General features: G+C 42.8%; 2 protein-coding genes and 1 long non-coding RNA gene across 4 annotated transcripts; all 3 read left to right on the top strand.

The window, feature by feature from the left end:
• The first annotated feature begins 8,779 nt into the window (after window positions 1-8,779).
• LOC107280956 (protein G1-like2) lies at window positions 8,780-9,256 on the top strand. The gene has a single exon (XM_015783106.1). The coding sequence runs from the start codon at window positions 8,780-8,782 to the stop codon at window positions 9,254-9,256; it is 477 nt and encodes a 158-aa protein (XP_015638592.1).
• A 589-nt stretch (window positions 9,257-9,845) lies between these two features.
• LOC9267030 (uncharacterized) lies at window positions 9,846-12,949 on the top strand. 2 transcript variants are annotated; one of them, XR_010741576.1, is made up of 5 exons: window positions 9,846-10,291; window positions 10,400-10,463; window positions 11,108-11,252; window positions 11,751-11,862; window positions 12,608-12,949. It is a non-coding gene; the product is annotated as an uncharacterized lncRNA (long non-coding RNA). The 2 variants fall into 2 exon arrangements; XR_001545719.2 differs by lacking the exon at window positions 9,846-10,291 and adding an exon at window positions 10,648-10,698 and having other exon boundaries at window positions 10,394-10,463.
• Window positions 12,950-15,003: 2,054 nt separating this feature from the next.
• Window positions 15,004-17,978, top strand: LOC4338460 (uncharacterized). Its single transcript, XM_015782592.3, has 3 exons — window positions 15,004-15,299; window positions 15,443-15,502; window positions 17,573-17,978. The coding sequence occupies exons 1-3, from the start codon at window positions 15,030-15,032 to the stop codon at window positions 17,735-17,737; spliced, it is 495 nt and encodes a 164-aa protein (XP_015638078.1). The 5' UTR covers window positions 15,004-15,029; the 3' UTR covers window positions 17,738-17,978.
• The last annotated feature ends 2,941 nt before the right edge of the window (window positions 17,979-20,919 follow it).

Raw genomic sequence — 20,919 nt, 5'->3', positions numbered from 1 at the left:
TCCGTTTTAAGTTATAACACATTTTAACTTTTAGTCTTCAAGCTTAACTAAGTTTATAGACAAATATAATAATATTTATAATACTAAATTAATTTTATCAAATCAATAATTGAATATATTTTCATAATAATTTGTCTTGGCTTGAAAATGTTACTATTTTTCTCCATAAACTTGCTCAAAGTTAAAACATTTTGACTTTGACCAAAGTCAAAACGTTTTATAACCTGAAATGGAGGGAGCATTGAAAAAAAAACTTTTAAAAAGTGACGAGTAAAGAAAAACGAAGATATCACTTAACTAAGTGGTGTATGTTGGCAGTTGGCACTGAGTGCAGTGTTTGCGTTCACCGGACATGTCGTTTTTCGTGATTGAACCATGCACAAATAGAGAAGATTTCTCTTGTTTTTGTATGCACGTTTTCCAAACTGCTAAAATGATACATTTTTTGAAAAAGAAATTATAGAAAAGTTATTTTGAAAATTTCATATTAATCCATTGTTTAAGTTTAAAATAATTAATATACTTAATTGATCATATGTTAATGACTCATCTCATTTCACGTATCTTCCCAATCTTCTCGTTTCTCCTTCGTTTAAACACTCCCTAAGGAAAATTGTTGTGTGACAACTGACAGCCACTGATCAGCATGCAGTGGAAATGTGGAATTAGTTAGGCCGGCGCTATTTGCAGGGAGGTTGAGATAACAAAAGACGTACGGCTACATCAATCAGCAGCCCCTGCAGCGATTATGACGGCTTTGTTTCTGTTTGTTTTCATTTGGTTTGGTTCGAGGTGATGGAATTTATGGCGCGAATATGATCCGAGTTGGTGCGCGTATCAACTTGCTCAATTGGTTGGGTGCAGCGCGTTTGGTCAGCTCGGATGCTGAGAAGAAGCTACTTAGCTAGTATGGCTTCATTAGGAAGCTGAAGGTGTGAAAACCACGCGACTGGACGCCCCCATGCCAAATCCTTTCTTTCTATATAATTAAGACCGAAAGCTGATTTGTGGTTAAGCCACGTCACCCATTTATTCTCAGCCGTTCAATCGAATCTCAACGCTCGGTACAGCAACCATCAGATTAAATCTCAATGGTCTAGATCATGGTTCCCAGAGGCTTGGATCCTGTTTATGGATTAGAATAGCCCACACGGGAGAGCCCAAGAAAGCCCATCTCATCGCTCTCCCTCTCTCCCCTGTGGACCCCACCCTAGCCTGCTCGGTGTCCTCTCCCACGAAAACGCCGCACGCACCGCCGCGCTAGCTCCTCCCTGTGCTTGCGTCGCGCTATTCTTGCTGGCCAGGGGAGTTGTCAACCCCTCCCCCACCGCTTCGCTTCCTCTCCCCCACTTCCCGAGCTGCTTAATCGCCTCCTCAGTTTCTCGCTAGATATGGAAACCGTCGACGCCCATCAATGTGTGGCGCCACTTCATCTCCCGTTACTCCCTGGTTTGCTAGCTTGCCTCCTCATTTGACGATAATTAATGTTTGTCTATAAAATGGATCTCTGCATGTCCTCAACCTCATCTCTTCTCCTAACTTGCATCTTCCATGGCCATGCCGTGCGCCAGCACAATATAATCAAATCCCCTTTGGTTGCATTGGCAACCCAGCATGTGCCATTTTCGTTCCTATCACCCTCCTTCCTTGCTACTATATCCTTCTTATTTGTTTAACTGTGCTCTTATTACTTCAGTCGGAATTGTCTCTTGCCTTTTGTAATATTGTTTTTCTTTTTGGAATGTAATGTACCTGTGCAATTTGGATTGAAAGTTTATCTGCGTTTTCTCTGTGTAAATTCTGATTCTGCTACCCAATTTTATTGCAGTTGGAAGAAGAATGATGATGGAAGGCATTGTCCAGTTTGGATCACGAGCGATCGATCAAATAATTCAGTGGTCTGAGGTTCTATCTATAAAGTCCATGAAATTGCAAAGCTGACAATCATTATTTTATTATAAATTAGATAGGTAGAGATTTTGTAAGAATTACCTTATCCATGTTTGATGGGTAACACACCGAATCTTTTTTTTCACTACCCCAATCTGCTATATATGTGCACACTGCAATGTTGTTTTTTCAAGCTAAAGCTTAAATTGCTTCAGTCCAGCACCAGACCATTGGATGGAAAAAATCATTCAAATCCAGTCCTTTTAGACTAAGGCCTTTACCTTTCATGATCTAGCTGACATATAAACTTGATTTCATCTATAATATGGTCAATATGTGTTTTTTCAATGTTTACAGCAACCACAGGGGAACATCGCTACCTGGTCTCACAATATGGATTAACATTTGTTCATATATGTCTGATTAAAACCAACCGTACACTTTACCTTTTTGCTTTTCTTCCTGCCATATGTGGTTCATGCAGTATGTGAATAACACAAAGGTCAATTGGAATTACACATTACATGTTAGATTGCTTATATGTCACACATATTAATAAGAACCATACTGTAGAGTTCCTTTTGATGGTTGGATTCAATTTTAAACATCTCCTTCAATCATACAGAATTTTATCCGCACAATGTCCCGCAGCAACGCGCGGGGTACCATCTAGTTAATTAAATAAGATTGTTTCGGTCTATCAGTTGGTACCTCGTGCTGGTACCTACCGGTACCAAACAAAATCTGGTTATTCAATCAACAGAGGTACGATCGGAGCGATCGAGGGCCCTCCTTCACGTGCGGCGCGGTCATCGCCGGTGCCTAGCAATCGCCGCTACGTCTCCCTGCTCCACGGAATCGGCAGCACTGCCAACACCGCCACAAACTGTCCTTCCCCCAAGCCCGACACCATCTACCGCCGCCGCTGCAGTCTCCTCCCCAACGCATCTTGGGCGCTCAGGAACCTGCGCCTGCTCTGCAACATCGGGGACACAACACCCTACCCCTGTTCTTCTATTTCTGGTTTCTGTTGTGTGTTGAACCTAGTTCCCTGTGGTAGAATTTGTATTGAGATATTTGACTATATAAAGTATGGTTGAATTTGTTTTTTCTAAGACTTGGATAGAGTGGGGCTTAGGGTTGATTGTAAGGGTTGGGGGTGATCTCGGCCATGTCTCTTTGTTGGCCTAGCGGTGACCGGTCTGGTGCTAGCCTTCTCCTAGTAATGTGTGTTGGCGTTGTCGGTGTGTGAGTGGTGGTATACTTTTTTTATTTTTCCTGTTATGATTTTTTAGGGTTATAATCTTATAATTTTTCTCATGCTCTATTAATAGAACTTCGCACTGTCTTGTCGCTCAAAAAAAATTAGTTTGATGTGTCATGCATGTATACCATTGCTGCAGAACCCATAAATCTGTTCAATCAACTTATTCCGGGATTGTACGATTGTTTAATGAAGGATCTAGTCTGGGATTGTACGATTGTTTAATGAAGGATCTAGTGGAAGAACTGATATAGAGATTCAGAAGTTATTTTGTTGAGAAATAATTAAGATGCCCCAGTTACCTACTAGCAGGACAGCTCTGATGTTTTTGTTCAAACAATTATGAAGTGTTGTACATTTGATACCTAGGTTTGTACTCCACTATACATAATGTTCAAAGCGGAATTGTCAGATTTAATAACTTGCTATCAACCTTCACGATGAAATAGAACAGCGAGTACACTTCTCTGCATCATGACCCCAGGCACCAGAATTTGGCACCCTTTAAACGAGTGAAGTCGACGGATAGATGATTATGCAGCTTAAATAGAATCATGTAGTTTGGGTCTATACAAATTGAATCAGATGTATGTATCTTTTTTACATTGACATTATTTGATAAAAAAAAAGATTGCATAATGCAGTCCTACCAAACAACACATTATACCAAGTCCGAAATTTATTAAAAGTTTCGCATAATCTCCCCTTTATTCATGGACATTCATAACAAGAACGTTGACAACAAAAAAACTTAATATCACATTATTTAACCCCCAACCCAAGAACTTGAAAACATACATACATCAAAATAGCTTCACATGTATCACAGTTCACATACACCCATAGGCCACAGCCCTCCTAATGCACACATATCAGGTTACATATACGCATAGGCCAAAGCCTCCTAACGTACTCCTTGGCTTAAATCCTCCCAGAGGAGCTTGAGCTCACAAAATTCAAACTGATCCAGCCACCTTTGGACATATTTTGGTCCCGATCACCAAAACCTGAAAAAAATCAACACTTTTAAGGTTTGAATAAAAAAGTAGTCCAAGCAGCCTGGCCAGGGAAGGAGCAACCATTGTTAAGTGGAATACAATCTCCAAAATTGGCTTGCCGATTCATTCATAAAAAAGAATACAATCTCCAAAATTGCTTTCGTGCAAAGCTCTATCAGGACAGTGATATGTAAAATTTAACTACTGTTTTTTCTTTGTAAGTGGAAGGTAGCATTGGACCTAAATAATTCTTTTATAGACATAGTGCTTGATATACAAAAGGATATAAAACCCATAGAACATGAGATAGAACAGCAGATATGTGTTCCCATAAAACTCATGTTCTTACAAGACATTTCATACATATTAAGTTCTGACAAAATATGGTTACGCCAGTTAGTTAGCATCACAACATCTTTGAATTCTTGCAAAATAAACTTGCTAAGTTTCAGTCCTCTCTAATTTAAAATACTGTGAGTTGTGAATATATATGATATCGCTTCAAGCATGTAAAATCTAATTTGAAATCCTGTGTTTTTTTACATTAAAATGCGCCCATACAGAAACGTCCTTGTGATCCGTTGAAAATAGGGAAAAAAACACAGGTGTTAGAACCTAAGAGGACTTACCGTTGTTCGATGAATTGATCCTTGCAATCGCGGCAAACCACCATTGTCAGTTTGTCACACAGCCTCACAATCATCGGGTCAAGCTGCCGCCATGGGGAAAGGTTAGGTGCTATGGCTTGGTGGACAGCCTCCTAGATCACCAAGAGCACTGTGCTGCCCTTTGGCTAGAGGAAGAGAACATTGGTGATTGTGGGTGGAAGAACACAGGGTAGCGGGAAGGCAGGGAGGAGGAGGGGACAGCACCCTCGGGGGTGGCGCGACCAGATCTGGAGCCTCCTAGGCTTGGGAAGCCGATCCGATCCCTAGCTCCCGCATTGCCTCCCCCTGCTGTCGGTGATGACGCTCGTCCTCATGCGAGGTGCGGTGGTGCTGGGAGAACAGAAGAGGAAGGGGCGCTAGGCGGAAGCGTTTTTGACAACGATATTACAGTTTTACCCTTCAGAGCATTTTTACTAGGGGGGAGCGCTGGTACTGCCAGGTACTCGATTCTTGTTAGCCATCCGATCGGCCTGTATCGACGGCCCATATTTGGTACCGCCCTCCCCTGCTGGACAATAAAAAAGCTCAAATTAAATGTTAGGAGTAAATTGTTGATTGGGTCATACTTTTAACCATCCCTACATCCCTATTCAACCTTTTCACATAAAATCGGGTGTTTTTACCCATGCTTTATGTTTTGGATCGGTAGCTAACCGACCTATAAGATGACTAGGAGATTAAAGAAGGAACGAGCTTGGCAGCAGGAAGGATGTCGGCGAGCTCTCCTCGCATCCGAACATGACCTTTCCTTATACACCCACCCGGTCGAAGATAGTAGCCTGCAATAATCGATCATTCACTGGGCACTAACATTCGTTGGCACTGAGATCACCTCTAGGGCAGAAATTGGTGAGGAGAAGAGACAACTGGCCTATCAATCTCGATGACGTCGTATAGCTGTGGGAGCAGGAGGAAAGGTTGCTCAATTGGCCTCGATCGAGGATCTCACTCACGGCGACTCTTCTTGTTCCTCCTCTTGAGCTCCTCCATGTCCATCATCTTAGCCACCACAAACTAGGGCAGCTATTGCCACAGCCACCAGTACCCCTCTTCTTGTTGATGTCCTCGATGCTAGGCCTCTTCATTAATTGTATGTCGGACAGTGTAATGGTGCCAAGGTGCAGTCGATGGGCAAGGGAGGAGCACACGAAGGAGATGGTAATGGTTGAGTGCAAGGCGGTGACGGTCATACCAAACTCCAGTCAACTCTCATGAAGGACTACAATTAGAGTAGCGGTAGCTGTTGTTCCCAAATCCGACTGCTTGATCTGGAGTGAAGCAGGAGAATTAGCAAGACGGTAGGGAGCTCGTGGAAGTCACTTGTGCTCGCACTGTTGCCCTCCTCCACGAAAGAGCTTTAGCTTGAGTTGGAGGGGAGGCGGAGCTCGACCACTCGAGCTTAGTAAAGGGGTAAAGCTCACGATGAACATGACAACAGTCAGTGATGGTAATTAGGGAATGAGGTGAGTAGGCGTTGATAGCAACAGGTAGCGAAGAACCAGAGGTAGGAAAGAAAGCCATGGGTGGTCCAAACTGCAAAGGATTGGTAAATATCGGGCTTCGTATGAAAACATTTGAGAAAGAATGATTTAAAGTGAAAGTTTGGTAAAAATATAAAACCTGATATGCAATTTACACTATTATTTATTTGTCATTGTTGTCTCACCAACATGTGTGGTTTGTGATCTTTCGTATTATTTTTACATCAAGTACGAATTAAAAAATGAGTGTAATTTACCTCAAATATATAATACGGTCTAAAGAGGCTATTGCATCTGTAAAAAATATAGCAAGTTTTAGAATTCAAATTTTATCCTAAATATAACAACTTATAACATGAGCGGTGTGTAATTCCAAAGCAGGTTCTATAGGAGAGAACCCCTCTAATTCCAATGTTGCACATGCTTTTAGGATACATAAAGGGTACTCCCTCCGTCCCAGAATATAAGAAGTTTTAGGGTTGGATACGGTTATTAAGAAAACTAGGTGATACCTCGTGCTTTGCTGCGGAATTCATGAATGAGTATATGTTAAATATTGTCAAAATGATGAAAGTTGAAATGTTAAGAAAATAATGTGAGGAAGATGATTTGACATATACTTGTTGATCTCTATAATATAATATTGTAGATAATGTGTCATGCTTGCATGGGATTTAAAATAGGCTAGAATAGTAATTGCTAGTGAGTGAAGATGTGGCATGCTTGTATGGGATTTTAAATGGGCTAGAATAGTAATGGCTAGTGGGTAATGATGTGGCATACTTACATGTTGAGCTTTACCTTCTAATAATTGTTAGTGGGTACCAACTATATAGAAAGTATAGATAGGTAAAAGTGAATGGTGAAGGGTTGTGATTGGTTAGGAAGAGAATGATTGTAGAGAAGTTGTTATATTTTAGGATAAATCCTGATGGCTAAAAGTTGTTATATTTTGGAACGGAGGGAGTAGCTTTTTACTATTAAACTACCCATAGTACCGGTGCGGTATTCTCACCAAAGAATTTTTGCCATAAAATATAGTAACTTTTTACGACTAAACTACAGCCCATACTAAAAAAAAGGGATAAGGTGGGCTCAGGATGGGAGACACTCCCGGGTGTGAGCAGAAAGTTTACGTAGTGTCCTTGTATCACTCCGTAAATTACCGGGTGTTTCAGGGGAACACTCTGCAACAACTTCTGTTACGGGGTGTTCATTCAGAACACTGGGGAACACCAGGAAAATGGAGTATTACACCAGCGAATGTGGGTCCCCCATCCCTCAGTACAGCACGTTTCATTGGTGTGGAACGGCTGTTTCTTTTGGCGTCCGTGCATTTGCTGTGGTGGGGACGGCGCAGGAGCGAATCCCATGCGGCGGAAACAGAAAAGTAGCAGAAAACGTGACGGCGTCTGATATTTACAAAGAGCTATTGCATATCACTCGGCAACCGTAACAAATGTAACGGAGGAGATGGTGGTGGCCTGGTGGGGACCACATGTCAATGAACATTGAGAAATATTTCCGTTAGTTGGAGAGTTATAAAAAAATTGATTTGTTTAATTTGCTACGTGACTTTTTTAATCTGAACATCCCGTTTCTCTTGGGGTTTTTTTTGCTAAATAAAATAGTCGTCATTCTTAAAATAAGGCATTTATATTTCGGTGACTACTCCCTCTATTACCCTGGCAGTTCTGTAAGTAAAAAAAATATCGAAAAGCATGGTAATATTTTCAACACCAAATAAATTAATATAATATATAAAATATATTTAATATAGGATTTAATAAAATTAATTTGGTATATGTTATTTTTTTTATAAACTTGATCAAACTTTAAAAAATGAGTTCAAAAAATCAAAACAACTTACATTCTACTCCCTTCGTCCCAAATAAGTGTAGCCATGAGTTTTCATGTCTAACTTTTATCTTCCGTCTTATTTGAATTTTTTATGATTAATATTTTTATGTTATTAGATTATAAAACATTTCTAGTACATTAAGCGTGACTTATGTTTTTTTAGTTTTTTTTAAAAAAAATTTAAATAAGATGGACGATTAAAGTTGGACACAGAAACTCGTGGCTGCACTTATTTGGGACAGAGGGAGTAGAACGTAAGTTGCTTTGATTTTCTGAACTCATTTTTTTAAGTTTGATCAAGTTTATAAAAAAAATAACATCTACCAAATTAATTTTATTAAATCCTATATTAAATATATTTTATACATTATATTAATGGCAAATTTTGCTACAGGACACTTGTTATGTGTGGTTTTAGCCCTAGAACACTGCCCAAACTCACTTTTAGGGGAAAACACTCCATAAACGTGATAATTTGCCAGTGGACACCGCGCCGATTAAAATAATACTTTCCGGTTGGGGAGGAGAGAGAAATCGCGTGAAATGTCAAAAATGCCCTTGGGCCCACATATCAGCTCTATCTCCTGTCTCTCTCCTCATCTCTCTTTTCTCTCTCAGATGGCGAGGACGGCGGCCGGCAGAGTTGAGCGGGGCGGTGGCCGCGGTGGACGAGCGTGTGGCCACCGGAGCCACCCCTCGCCGCCAACGCTGTGCCCGTGCCCGCTCCGCCAGGCGTGGGGCAGCCTCGACACGCTCGTCGGCCGCCTCTGCACCGCCTTCGACGAGCATGGAGGCCACCCCGAGGCCAACCCGTTCGGTGCCCGCGTTGTCCGCCTCTACGTCCGCGACAGCCAGGCCAAGGTGCGCGGCATCGCCTACGAGAAGAAGCGTCGGAAGCGCCCTCCCACCTCGTTTTCTCACTCTCAGGCCGCCGCCGCCGCCACTTGCCCGGCGAGCCCAGCCGCTAGCCCGACGCCGGAGAGATCAGCCGACATGGGAGCTTGCGTCGCCATCGCTGTCGCCGTGGGGTGCACGCCACTCTCGCTAGCCGCCCGCCGCGGCTGCTCCTATTGCGCGCTCGCTTACCGCCGCTAGCTGCCGCCTGCCGCGCGCTCGTCCACCGCTGCTGCCACCCCGCTCCACTCCGCCGGCCGCCGTCCTCGCCATCTCCGCCGGCCGCCGTCCTCGCCATCTTCGCCGTCCTTGCTTTCTTATATAAATTTTCCACCATTTCCCCAAATATTTCCACACATTCCTACAATTTTCCTTTATTTATTTTCAAATTTCATCACATTTAAACTGAAACTTGTTTTTTCGTAAAACTATTTTATTTTCTCAAAACTCATGGGGGATGCTTGTCTCGGTGCTTTTAATGAAAGTCCATCAGAGTTTGACATAAACCGGTCCAAATTTGTGTTCAGTTAGCTTAAAAAACTAGGTAGCATTCAAATTCAATTTCAGAAAAATCATGGTAGTTTCAATTAAAAAACGGAGATGTTTCTTCAATTTGATGGTTATCAATGAATATTTTTGAAGTAGAAAGAAACCAGTTATAACAAATAGAAAATTATTTGCTTAATGTGCAAACGAAAAGAAAATCTCTCCCAAAATTTACAATTTCTAGTGGCGCACGCGGGAATGCAATTTCCCCATCTTTATCTTACTAGGGCGCCTCTCCAACCTTATCCTCCTCCCAGAGTAACACCTTTCACGCATCCCTTTTCCCTTTCTCCGCGTCGGCGCGTCCAAATCCTCCTGCTCCTCCTCCCCTTGAACTCCTCGCCGGAGCAACGGATCCACCGGCTCTGACGCCGATGAACGCGGGTCAGCTAGATCCAGCGCCACCTGCTCCATACTCCCCCGAATATTCCACTTACGAGCCCTGTCGCCACGTCTGGAGGTCATGTTCCCCACTTCGGTGCTGCCGCCGTACTTGCGGCTCTCCCCCCTCTTCCTGCTGCTCCAGCTCTAGCCCTCCCTCCGCAACATCCTCTCCTTTGCCCTACTCGCCAGAGCAATGGGGACACCAGACTGCCGGCAATGAGTCCGGGGCAGCCAGATCCAGCGCCACCTCACCCATGGCAGTTGCTCCGGCGCGACGATGGCCAGGGGCCGCGCTGCCCTCCTCAGGTCAATTCCTTCCCACAAGCTCCTTTGTCCCAGATCTATAATATCTGGGCTATTCCCTAAGTTATCTGGTTCATTCAAGATTTTTCTAATTGGGGATTTTTTTTATAGGTTAATGCAGAAGTTAGGTGAAGAAGGACCCGGGCAAGACTTACAGGCAAGCTACCTCTCCATGGTATGATCTCTCTCTTCCCACCCCATGTCTCTTTCTTCCCTCCTGCACGCATGGAGAAGGGCCTTTGTGGATTTGATTTGTGAAGAGAAGCATTTTACTTTTCACCTGGACAGCTGCAAAGGGCTTTTTTCTAGAATATGATTTTTTTCCATCTAAATATAAGAACTACGCATTTTGGTTTCAGGTGGAGAACTTGGAGCTCAGATTTGATTTCTCGTGTAGCTAGTAACTACTCGTAAGACATACTTATATTCAATTTGTCGTGTAGGAGTACTTTTTTATAGAACCTTTCTTCAGTGCTCATTTGTTTTCAGGGTTTAAACCTATTTCTGATAATGAAACTACTTTTTTCATCTTTCATAATGATAAAGTGTAGCTATTTACAATTATCAATTTTTTCACTTTATTAGTGTTAGTAAGAAGAAACAATTGTGCTTTTGTGCAAGTTACTGGAATTAAGTGGAGATAAAATTCTTGTTTTATCTATATGATGCAATTCCTTTTCTTGAGGATTGCTTCCATGAGCCAGCCAGTACAACACAACTAAAATCATATGGAGTATGAACCAACTGTACATATATCTGTAGTTTGATTTAGAGATGCCTAAAATTTACTTGTGTGAAATTATTATTCCCTTTTTTCAGAAGATTGGAGGCATGTTCCAAGAAGTCATTGCAATGTCTGTTCCAGTACTGAACCAATCTAGCTCGGCTCCATTTCAAGCCATCATAGGCACCACCTCAGACATTCTACTCACTGCAAAGCCAGGGAGCCATTTCTCTCTCTCAGGTTGGCATGTTTCCTTTTTATTAGTTAAATCATAAATTAACAGGCCCAACGTAATTATCATGGAATAAGCTGTTGACTAAATTTGTAATCTTGTGCTTCGTATTTTAAGTTGTTGCTTAGACTAGTTCCTGCATAGTTAGTTTTCAGTTAGTTTTTTTTTCAGTTAGCTGCATTTTCGGATCGGTGACCTATCTTGATTCTGTTGTGGGATGGCGCAATGTATGGATCGAGTGTTTACGTGGTCATATGCATGTAACAAACTCTAGTTTATAAGGAGGATAATAAATAGATAAAGAGGAGTGACGAAAAAACTGCAAGTATTGCGCAGCACAAAAACTATGTTCTCTCGTTTTGCTCTGTTTTTCAGTAAACTGTTTTTCGTCTGAAAAGGTCAGAGTTCTAGGATAGCCACAGTCTCGCGTGAGTAAAACAGGGGATTTGCTGACATAAGCCACAACAATTTTACCCACCTAAGGTCACTCTGTGTATTCATTTCAGGACAATGACAAGCATTGGGATAGCCAAGGCAGTAGATTCTCAATCAATTGGTGCTCTGTCTACTAGGTGAAGAGTGACAAATAAAGAATGTAAATGACCAACACCAAAGCAGGTACTACAAGCAAAGTTCCGTTGTCTACTACAATGTCTGAATATTGAATTTACTATTGTATATTCTCTTAATTGATTCTTCTCATACCATTGGATTTCTGAATATGAGAAAATAACACAGAAAAATTAGTAGGGGTAACCCTAATTAACTCATGTCATCTGATTACATGATTTACAATTTTGGTGCTAGCAAATTGATGAGTTTGTTTGTACAAATCCCATAAATTGTTGATAGTAAGATAAACTTTTTGATAGATGAGCAAGAATTGTTTGAGTTAGGATCATAATCATTTTTATCCTAAATAACATTATATACCAGGAATCATGAAGATAAGAGAAGTTTGATTTCAATCTTGCATTTCCCCCTATTTTGAACATGTGCAATCATTTATTTGGATTTCAGTGCAATACATGGGCACTTGGCTAGTATAAAGAAAGAACTTCTATAAGCACTTGACCAGTCACTTGGGTGCATAGCGCTTCTTGGCATGTGCCATCAATAAAAGTTTCCAATATCAATTACTTTTGCTATACCTGAATTTTGTAATAAACCTAGACAATTCTTGAAGAAAGCATGAATAAGTTCAGGTAGTTTTTTTATTTGCATAGATCATTTATATAAACTTTCTGCTATTGCTATTTCATATAAATGTGCTATCACTGTTTTAGATACATGTACATAAAATGTTGTTTTGAAGTAAAGCTGACCTACCTAATTAATCTTACCTCTTTTTTTGCAATCTCAGGATCTGCAAGTCAACTGGCTCATCTGCATATTATTTGAGGTGTTGTCGGACTGCCTGCGATACCATTCGTCAACTCTTTTCTAGTTGCACTACCTCTTTGGTTATCTAAGCTTAAGAATTAATATTCAAATTACATCTCAGATGTAGCTGATGAGATTGGCATTGCTATTGTTTCATATTAGATTGTTGCCAAACTGATTAATTGAACATGGATGTCAATGCATTGAAATCCATTCTACCATTGTATGTGTGATCATCTGTGATGTGTTATTAGGATCCTACTATTCTGATGTAAGCAAATAATATAAATGAATCAGCAAACCCATTTTAGTTTGCCCTCAAGTAGAGTTCTTGTGTGTCACATTACAGTGTCCTAAACTGAACACATGGTAACGAGGGCACTGTTGGTGTGTGTTTCTTGAAAAGTTAACGTGTGTCATGCTATGTCAACACCCGGTAACAAGAGAAGGTTTACCGGGTGTGTCCGATTGAAAAACACACGGTAACTTTCTCTGCACTACGCAACTGTGCCGTGACCGTTCCGTCTCTGTCGCCGTTGCCTGTGGAGTTCTGTTGGACGGTGGGGTGAAAATGTTACCGAGTGCTTAGAGCACACGGCAATTATCACACTGTTACGCGGTGTATCCACCTAGGACACACGCAACTATGCACGGGAAGGAGAAATCTCTCCCGGGCGAAGATTACGGAGTGTGGCGCTAGGTAACTCTGTTACAGAGTGTTTTTCATGCATTGCCGAGTGTTTTTGACACTCGGGAGTCTCTCCCTCTCCAGTAGTGTAAAATACCGTATCATTTTAACCCAAACCTGCTCTAATAGAATAATTATTTGGAATAAGTTGACCGGAGGTCCCTCAACTTAACAGTGAGATTTTTTTGAGGTCTATTAACCACGAAAACTAGAAATGTGTACCCCTAAACTCAAGGTCCTATGGCAGTAAATATGGGTGGTTTCACTGACGTGGCATCTTAGTCAGCAAAACAAAATTAAAAAAAGTATGTGGGGCCCACATCTCCGATGCACATTCACAAGCAGGCGGGCAGATTCGGGCGCAACAGCTGGCGGCGGAGCAGGCTCGGCGGCGCGCGGGGAAGAAGCGGAAGAGGGGGAGAGGAGGTGGGCGCGGGTTCGCGGCGAGCCGCGGGAGATGGGGAGAGAGTCGGCCGAGACGGTGGGTACGGCGGGCGGGGCGGCAAGCAAGAGCGGCAGGCGGAGCGGCGAGCGAGAGCGGCAACGGAGTGACGGGCAAGCGAAGCTGGCCATGGGCGGCGGGCGAGAGCGGATGGTGGAGCGGTGGTGCTCGTCATGCTCCAGCTCTTCACCCGCCGGCGTCGTCATCATCGTCGTCATGTTCGTCGACTTCCTCCACAAGCGCAGCAAGCGAAGCAGCGGTGTGTGGAGGGCGGCGGGCAAGTGCGGCGGAGCGGGGGGCCTAGTCGGGGAGCGTGAGTAGCCCAGCGCCACACTTGCCCGCCTCTGCTGTCATCGGCTGTCAATTCCTCTCTCCCCCATTCCTCGTCGTCGTCCCCGGCACACCAAGCTACGGATGGGCGTGCTTGCGCGCAGGCGGGGCGAGCTCGCTGGCTGCCTCCCCCTCCCTCCCAAACCACTCCGCCTGGCACCTGTCGACCGCGACGATGATGCGGAAGATGGTGACGATGAGGACGCCATCCTACTAGGCATCGTCCGCCGCATCCCGTGCGCGTTCGACTGCGCCGACTGCCTCCTCTCCTCCTCTCCTGCCACTGCCGTCACGCCGGCTGTCTGCTCTCTTTTTCTCCCGCTGTCGTTGTCGTGCCGGCCGGCTCTCTTCCCCTCTCCCACCGCTGCCGTCACACCGGCCGCCTCCTCTCCTTTTCTCCCGCTGCCTCCGTCGCACTGGCCGGCTCTCTCCCCCTCTCCCACCACCCCCGCTTCACCGCCAGCCACCTCTCTCCCGTCTGTCGTCGCGCCCACTAGAGAGAATTGGGAGAGAAGAGAAGAAAGAAAGGAAAGGAAAAATGTGGGTCCCACACCATTTTCTCTCACTTACATATGGGCCCACATATTTATTTTAACTTTTTTGCGAAACCGGGCTGTTATACTGCCTTAGTACCTTTTTCGATAGTTTTACATAGTTTAGGGGTAGACATTTCTGGTTATGTGGTTAAGAGACCTCAAAAAATCTCGATGTTAAGTTGGGGGAACTCCGGTGAACTTATTCCTAATTATTTTCTTTAGTTTGCAGCCCACGTCTGGCCCATGGGCTCATGCACTAACAAGCCCAGTTGGGCCTCCCCCTCCTTAGCTTTGCCAGCCCAATAACCAAACTCCCGCACCCTATCCATCAAATAAGCAGCCAAGGATAAGAGGAGGAAGAAGAGCCGTTGGAGGAGGTCGCAAGCCAGCGAGCGAGCAAAGCAAGATGATGATGACCATGTCGTCGCCGGCGGCCACCGCCTGCCTCCCCGCCTCGCCCTCCCTCGGGCCCCGCTCCCTTCGCCTCCTCCGCGGAGCTCTGGCCCGGAGGGGCAGCCGCCGGCTCGGGGTGGTGCGCGCGGCCAGCGCGGAGGTGGCCGCGCCCGACGCCGCCGCCGCCGCTCCGGGCTACACCTCCGACTCCCTCATCCTCTACTTCAAGGCGGAGGGTACCATGGAGGAGAGGGCCATCCCCAAGATCACCCAGGCCCTCGAGGTTCGCTAATACACCCTTGAGTATTGTTACTTCCTTCCGAATTTGGGAGGGTGGGCGGCAAAAACGGAGAATGGGCAAGAAATCGTGAATGGATCTGCAATTGATGGAGAATGAAATGAAATGTGCGTGGTTTTGTGGTGTAGGGGGTGGAGGGGGTGAGCGACCTGGAGGTGCTCATCGAGGAAGGCATCGGAAGTGTTGTGGTAAGCTCGCCTGCTCCTACGCCATCATAAATTTGTTCTGCAATGCACCTAGTTATCCAGCAGTGAGGTCAAACCCAATTGTGCAATAGTTTTGTGTGTTATGTGTCCTGGAAGTGGTCAAGCACGTTTATCTGACAACCTGACTAGCTAGTGAACAAGGACAACCTCAACTTGGAAGCAAGAGATGGTGGCAAATGTCCTATGTTTGTCTTGTAGTTGCCACCCTTGAATTATTTTGTTCTAAAGTACATCTTTAAGAAAATTTATGGATTTGTTGTGGTATGTCAGCACTCATCAGATAAATCGCGTGGCATCAGGAAGAAGATCATTGATTTTGCGTCGCTTATCTGTCTGTAACAATAAGCTTCAAAATAATATGCAATAGTTTAACATACGGATGCACAGAGTTTTGTCTATAATAACAGGTAGAACAGATCTCTCTGACAACTTATTAGTAGCTAGTGAACAAGAACAACTCAACTTGGAAGCAAAACAGGATGGCAATGTCTCCTATATTGTCTTATAGTTGTCACCTTTGAGTTATTTTGTACTTAAGTACATCTTTAAAATTCCATACGCTGTACTACAAGAAAAAGATATGCAAGTGATATGAACCTCGCTACCAGGAATTCTACAAGAACAAATTTGTATCCTAACTGTATTGCTCACGGGTGAACCATTGTTCAGTTACAAGAAGATGATATATTTTGCTTGTTGCATTTGCAGTAACTGAACTAGATATTTTTCTTACCTCAGAACAAGAGTGAACAACATGTTTAAGCAGGGCAATATTTGCTTTCAAATAAAGATCGGCTAAAATATCTCAGCCTGCAAAAACTTCAGTGCTTTGTTTGAATCAAAGATTATGACAGCCAAAATGTACACAAATACTACCAAACCAATAGTTTCCCAGAAATTTTAAGACATCGGTTTCCAATTGTTTGTTGAGCTCATGGTCAAGAAAGTGTTCTATTTAATCTGACAAAATCTCTTATTGTTATGATTTCTGAATTCTGAGTGGTGATATACATGTATGCGGTGATATTGTTGTTTTTCTCCTGAAAATTGCTTTTTATCTGTATTGGGATCTTCTATGTTACAAACAGATTTAGGCTCTTTAATCACTATTACCTAATCTTGATGCAAAGATACCTATCTTTTACCAAATAAAAGCTTTATTTTCCTGAAGACTGGAGAAGGGATTTATTACAATGGAGGTAATAATCACTGTGCAAAATCTCCAAGGCAAGTGACTATACGATTAATAGGGAACATATCCTATGCACATAAGTCCTCTCGTGTACACACCATGCACACTAACTAACAAATTTCGCCAAAAATTCTATAAAAAATTGTACAGGTACTTCCAATAGTATTACACTTGTGTGTAAAATCTTAATCCCAAATTCATTATAATTTAACCTAACAAAAGAAGATAAAAATTCTGACAGTTTTGAGAGTATAAATCTATCAGTATTTTGTCTTTTTTGTTGCCCCATATATATAATGAATTTGAAGACGAGACTTTACACATAGATGTACATGCATAATTTTTTGTGATATTTTTTAGTTGATGTGCACGATGTGTACATGATAAGACTTGTGTGGAAAGGATACGTTCCTTGATTGATAATCATCAATGGTTGAGAAATTCACAATAAGAAATTTCCATACCTGATCATGGTGCCTTAAACCAGTCAATTGTATCACCGATTCTTTTCCTGCTGCCTTTTCTGTTTTCTCATTTATTCTCAGACTACCATGTTTCTTTCATATTCTAGAAGCATACACAACAAAAGGCCATATAACCCCTGACTTCAGGTCACCATGATTTCATTTTCCTAACAATACAGAGATTAACTCCAAGCATGTTTAACAATGTCTAACTCTGTACTGATATCTGGGCTGTGCTGTGTTAGCTCAGCCATTATTTCTTCATCCATCTCAAGCCTCATGATGCAAATCAACATGAACTCATTTCTTTCATCCGAGCTTTTTTATTTATAATCTTCACTCCAATAACTGAACTGATGTTGTCGATCTACGCTTCTGTTGCTGCTGGTTCTACAGTTGACAAAGGAGACGACGGTGCAAGCTACCGGGGTGGCCTCAAACCTGGTAGAAGCCATCCAGGGAGCTGGCTTCAAGCTGCAAACACTTAGCCTCAGCTTCGACGATTTTAATGAGGATGCAGCCACAGTCGCAGGAGAGGATGACGACCAAGCCACAGAGTGAGTGACTATGTCATGTCAACAGCTGCTGATCAGAGCTACTTCAATTTGCGGAATGCATACGATTTGCTCATGTTATTGGCACTCTTCAACATTTTGTTTAGTTGCTGCACAGCACTCCCTCTCCTTGTAATCTCTGAGGAAGTTCGTTGAAGTTCTAGCTTATGGCCAACAAAGGAGGAAATGGTGTTTTTACTTGTGTATTCTGATTCAGAGAAAGTGTTCTGATTTTTTTTCAAGGTCCATATTAATTTGTTGAGATGTTTCAGCTAGCCTAGTGGCCTATCCATTACACTAGTTAGTATGAGACTTTTAACCAAACAAGCCACAGAACTTGCTGTCTGCATGCTCAAAAGCTGTTACCATCATAATGTCTGCTTTTGCACTCAACAGGTGACCACACCTATTTTAGGAATTAAGATAATCCCAAATCAGACTAGCGTCAAGTTCTTGCCATTCTTCCACGGTTCCATACCTGTCGCAGGCCTACTTTTAGGTTTTGCACTTCAGGACGTCATACTGGCCAGATATTTTGCAACTCTTAAGTGGTTGATTGGATCTCTGATTTTGCCAAAATTAGATTTTGTTAAACTTTATTTTTTGTTTGAATCACATGAATAAGAGGGTTATAAAAAAATGTCAGTGTGTCACAATTTTAGCTATGTGTTTCAAACAAAGTTTACATCATCTCCAAGGGACTAACCTACTCCTTAAAATTAAAAATTATCAATGTTATAAAATAGTGAAGTGCACACGCGGTTCCCTAAACATCTACGGGTATGTTATTTAGGTTCCAGAATTCTCAAAATGTATTTTTGCCGTCTCCAAACTTGTTATGGTGTCATACGGGTCCAAACGGACGTCAACCCTCTCCATGTGCCGACGTGGCATGCCATGTCAGCGCCTATATGTTGGTGGGACCCACATATCAATCAAATAGAAAAAATTATAATTACAAAACATCTTTTCTCACCTTTCTCTCTCATCTCCCTTTAATCTTTTCGATTTACTTGATGGGAACCCCGCTGGCCACACGTTGCTATGGGAGAATTGTGTAATGAAATAATATATATGACTATATGAGTTGTAAAATTTTCTTTCTTACTTACTATACAATTTTTTTTCACGTGCTTATATATGTTGTAAATTGATTAATTATCCAAAAATTATAAATGATTGTGTTGTAAGGTGTGACTTTTGAGGAGAAAAGGTGCAATTTGTACCTTTGATGAATCACCCAAAAGCTAAAAATAATTGAGCTGATATGGTTTCATGAGATAAGAAAAATTAGCATTAACTATACTTAGTAGGGTTGAACTTTATAGATATATAGGATTAGAAGAAAAAAAGGTTGGTCGGTTTTCCCTGGTTCGAGGAGGCCTGATATTGGCTCAGCTCCACCGGTAGTGAGAGAGGCGGCAAAGCAGCAGGGAGGGTTTGGTTCTGTCATCCTGGAGGGATGAAGAACCCAACCCGGGGCTCCTCCCATGTGGCGACAGTAAAGGTCGGCGGCTGCTAGAAGGAGAACAACAATACGGTAGTGGCGACTCTGGTGAGTTGGCCTTCAAGGAGGGGGTAGCGGGCATCAGGGCGTCGAGAGGAAGCGGATGGAGGCGGCGCATAATAGTGCGACGGTGTGCAGTCGGCGAGCGTCTAAAATAGGCAGCGTCAAGGGGAGACCCGGAGGCTTTGCGGCTAGGAAACAAGACAGGAAATAAAGGTCTTGGGGTTGGGAACTCATTCCTACCTTCAATTGTGCAAAATGATGATCGATGGCGATGGATTTTTGGACCGGGCGCCGACGGTCAGCCTAGGGTTCCAGCTATTCCAGGATGTGCCATTTCCTTCCTCTGCATGAGTCCATAGTTCAATTTCCTTTCCCTACGCCGAGCCCGTCACCGGCTGCCACTGGATTGAGCAGAGGACGTGGCTGCCGGAAGAGGCTCCTTTGACTTACTGCACTTTGACGTGTGGGTCACTAATAGGTGGGCCCACAGGCTATTGGACCCACCTGTTAGCCATTCAAAGTCAGAGAGCACTAAGTTAATAATCTATTTCCCTGGCCATTGTTCTCGACGCCGGCAGCTGCAGCAGAAGAAGAAGATGGAAAAAGAATGAAGAGAAAGAGAGATGAGAGATGAGAAATGATGATTTTTAATTTTAATTTTTTCTATGTGACTAACATGTGGGTCCCACTAACACATTTGTGCTGACGTGACATGCTAGTTTAGCACTCAGAGCAGGTTGATACCTATTTTGACAAGTTCGTGCATCTTCTTTTTAGAAACATGGTATAAACACAAGCGCTTATAACTGTGCACACACACCCTACTCCTATGAGAGCACCTTCAGAAGAATAGTCTAGCATATCTTGAAATTGATGAAGTTATCACAAACACCTCGCTATGAACGGATACGCTACCGATAACTGAAAGAAAAATTACCATAAATATAAATGTCCTTATTAAGTCTAGGACCTGAACACAAGATGGTGGGTTGGTTCCACCAAAAGGAATTAAAAAAATGAGCTACATTCACTTCGTCTCGAAAATGTATTTTAAAGTTTAGGGATCTAGATAATAAACCCGCACAAGTATAATCCGTGCACTTTGCCCTTAAAAAAAACAGTGTTACTCTCCATATTTAGGGGCTCCAATCATGACCTCCTTCCCCATATAATTTGACAAGACCTTATTGTAGATCGCCATCTGCTATGTCTGCTGCTTGCGCACCGGTAAGTCTTCCTGTATTGTCATACGGAACTTCAAAAATCAAACCTAACCATCGCCAAGGTTCTATATGTTTGTAAGTTTTTAAACCACCCTTTCCTTGTCAGTCAGCCGGTCAACATGCCATTCACCTGGCTGCCGTTGCCACACATACTCTTTGTTGTTGTTTGGACCTTAAAAAATCAAACATCATCTTTGCGGGTTTGTTTTTCCTAACCTCGCCACCTTCCTCTAGCCTTTTGTTCAACCGTGCCTTGCTGACCCAACTCTGTTACCCTTACAGTATTATACATTAAAATCGTAGCTATTAAAAATAATGACATTTTAATGAAAATTAATAAATATGGAAAAGTTGAATAAATAGAGTAGGTTGAAAGGCAAAGAAGTATAAGGATGGAAGATTTTTATGAAACTTTCTATTTGAAGATTTTTCAAGAGTCCCTTGGAGATGCTCTTA

Source organism: Oryza sativa, chromosome 5, assembly GCF_034140825.1.
Source record: "Oryza sativa Japonica Group chromosome 5, ASM3414082v1".
Lineage (NCBI taxonomy): Eukaryota > Viridiplantae > Streptophyta > Magnoliopsida > Poales > Poaceae > Oryza > Oryza sativa.
Note: the sequence above shows the minus strand (reverse complement) of the source record. Positions and strands in the feature narration are given on the sequence as shown.

Coding starts and splice junctions, on each gene's coding strand:
- LOC107280956 (XM_015783106.1), top strand. CDS start 8,780: ATGGCGAGGACGGCGGCCGGCAGAGTTGAGCGGGGCGGTGGCCGCGGT.
- LOC4338460 (XM_015782592.3), top strand. CDS start 15,030: ATGATGATGACCATGTCGTCGCCGGCGGCCACCGCCTGCCTCCCCGCC. Junction 15,300..15,442: donor AGATCACCCAGGCCCTCGAG/GTTCGCTAATAC, acceptor TTTGTGGTGTAG/GGGGTGGAGGGGGTGAGCGA. Junction 15,503..17,572: donor AAGGCATCGGAAGTGTTGTG/GTAAGCTCGCCT, acceptor CTGGTTCTACAG/TTGACAAAGGAGACGACGGT.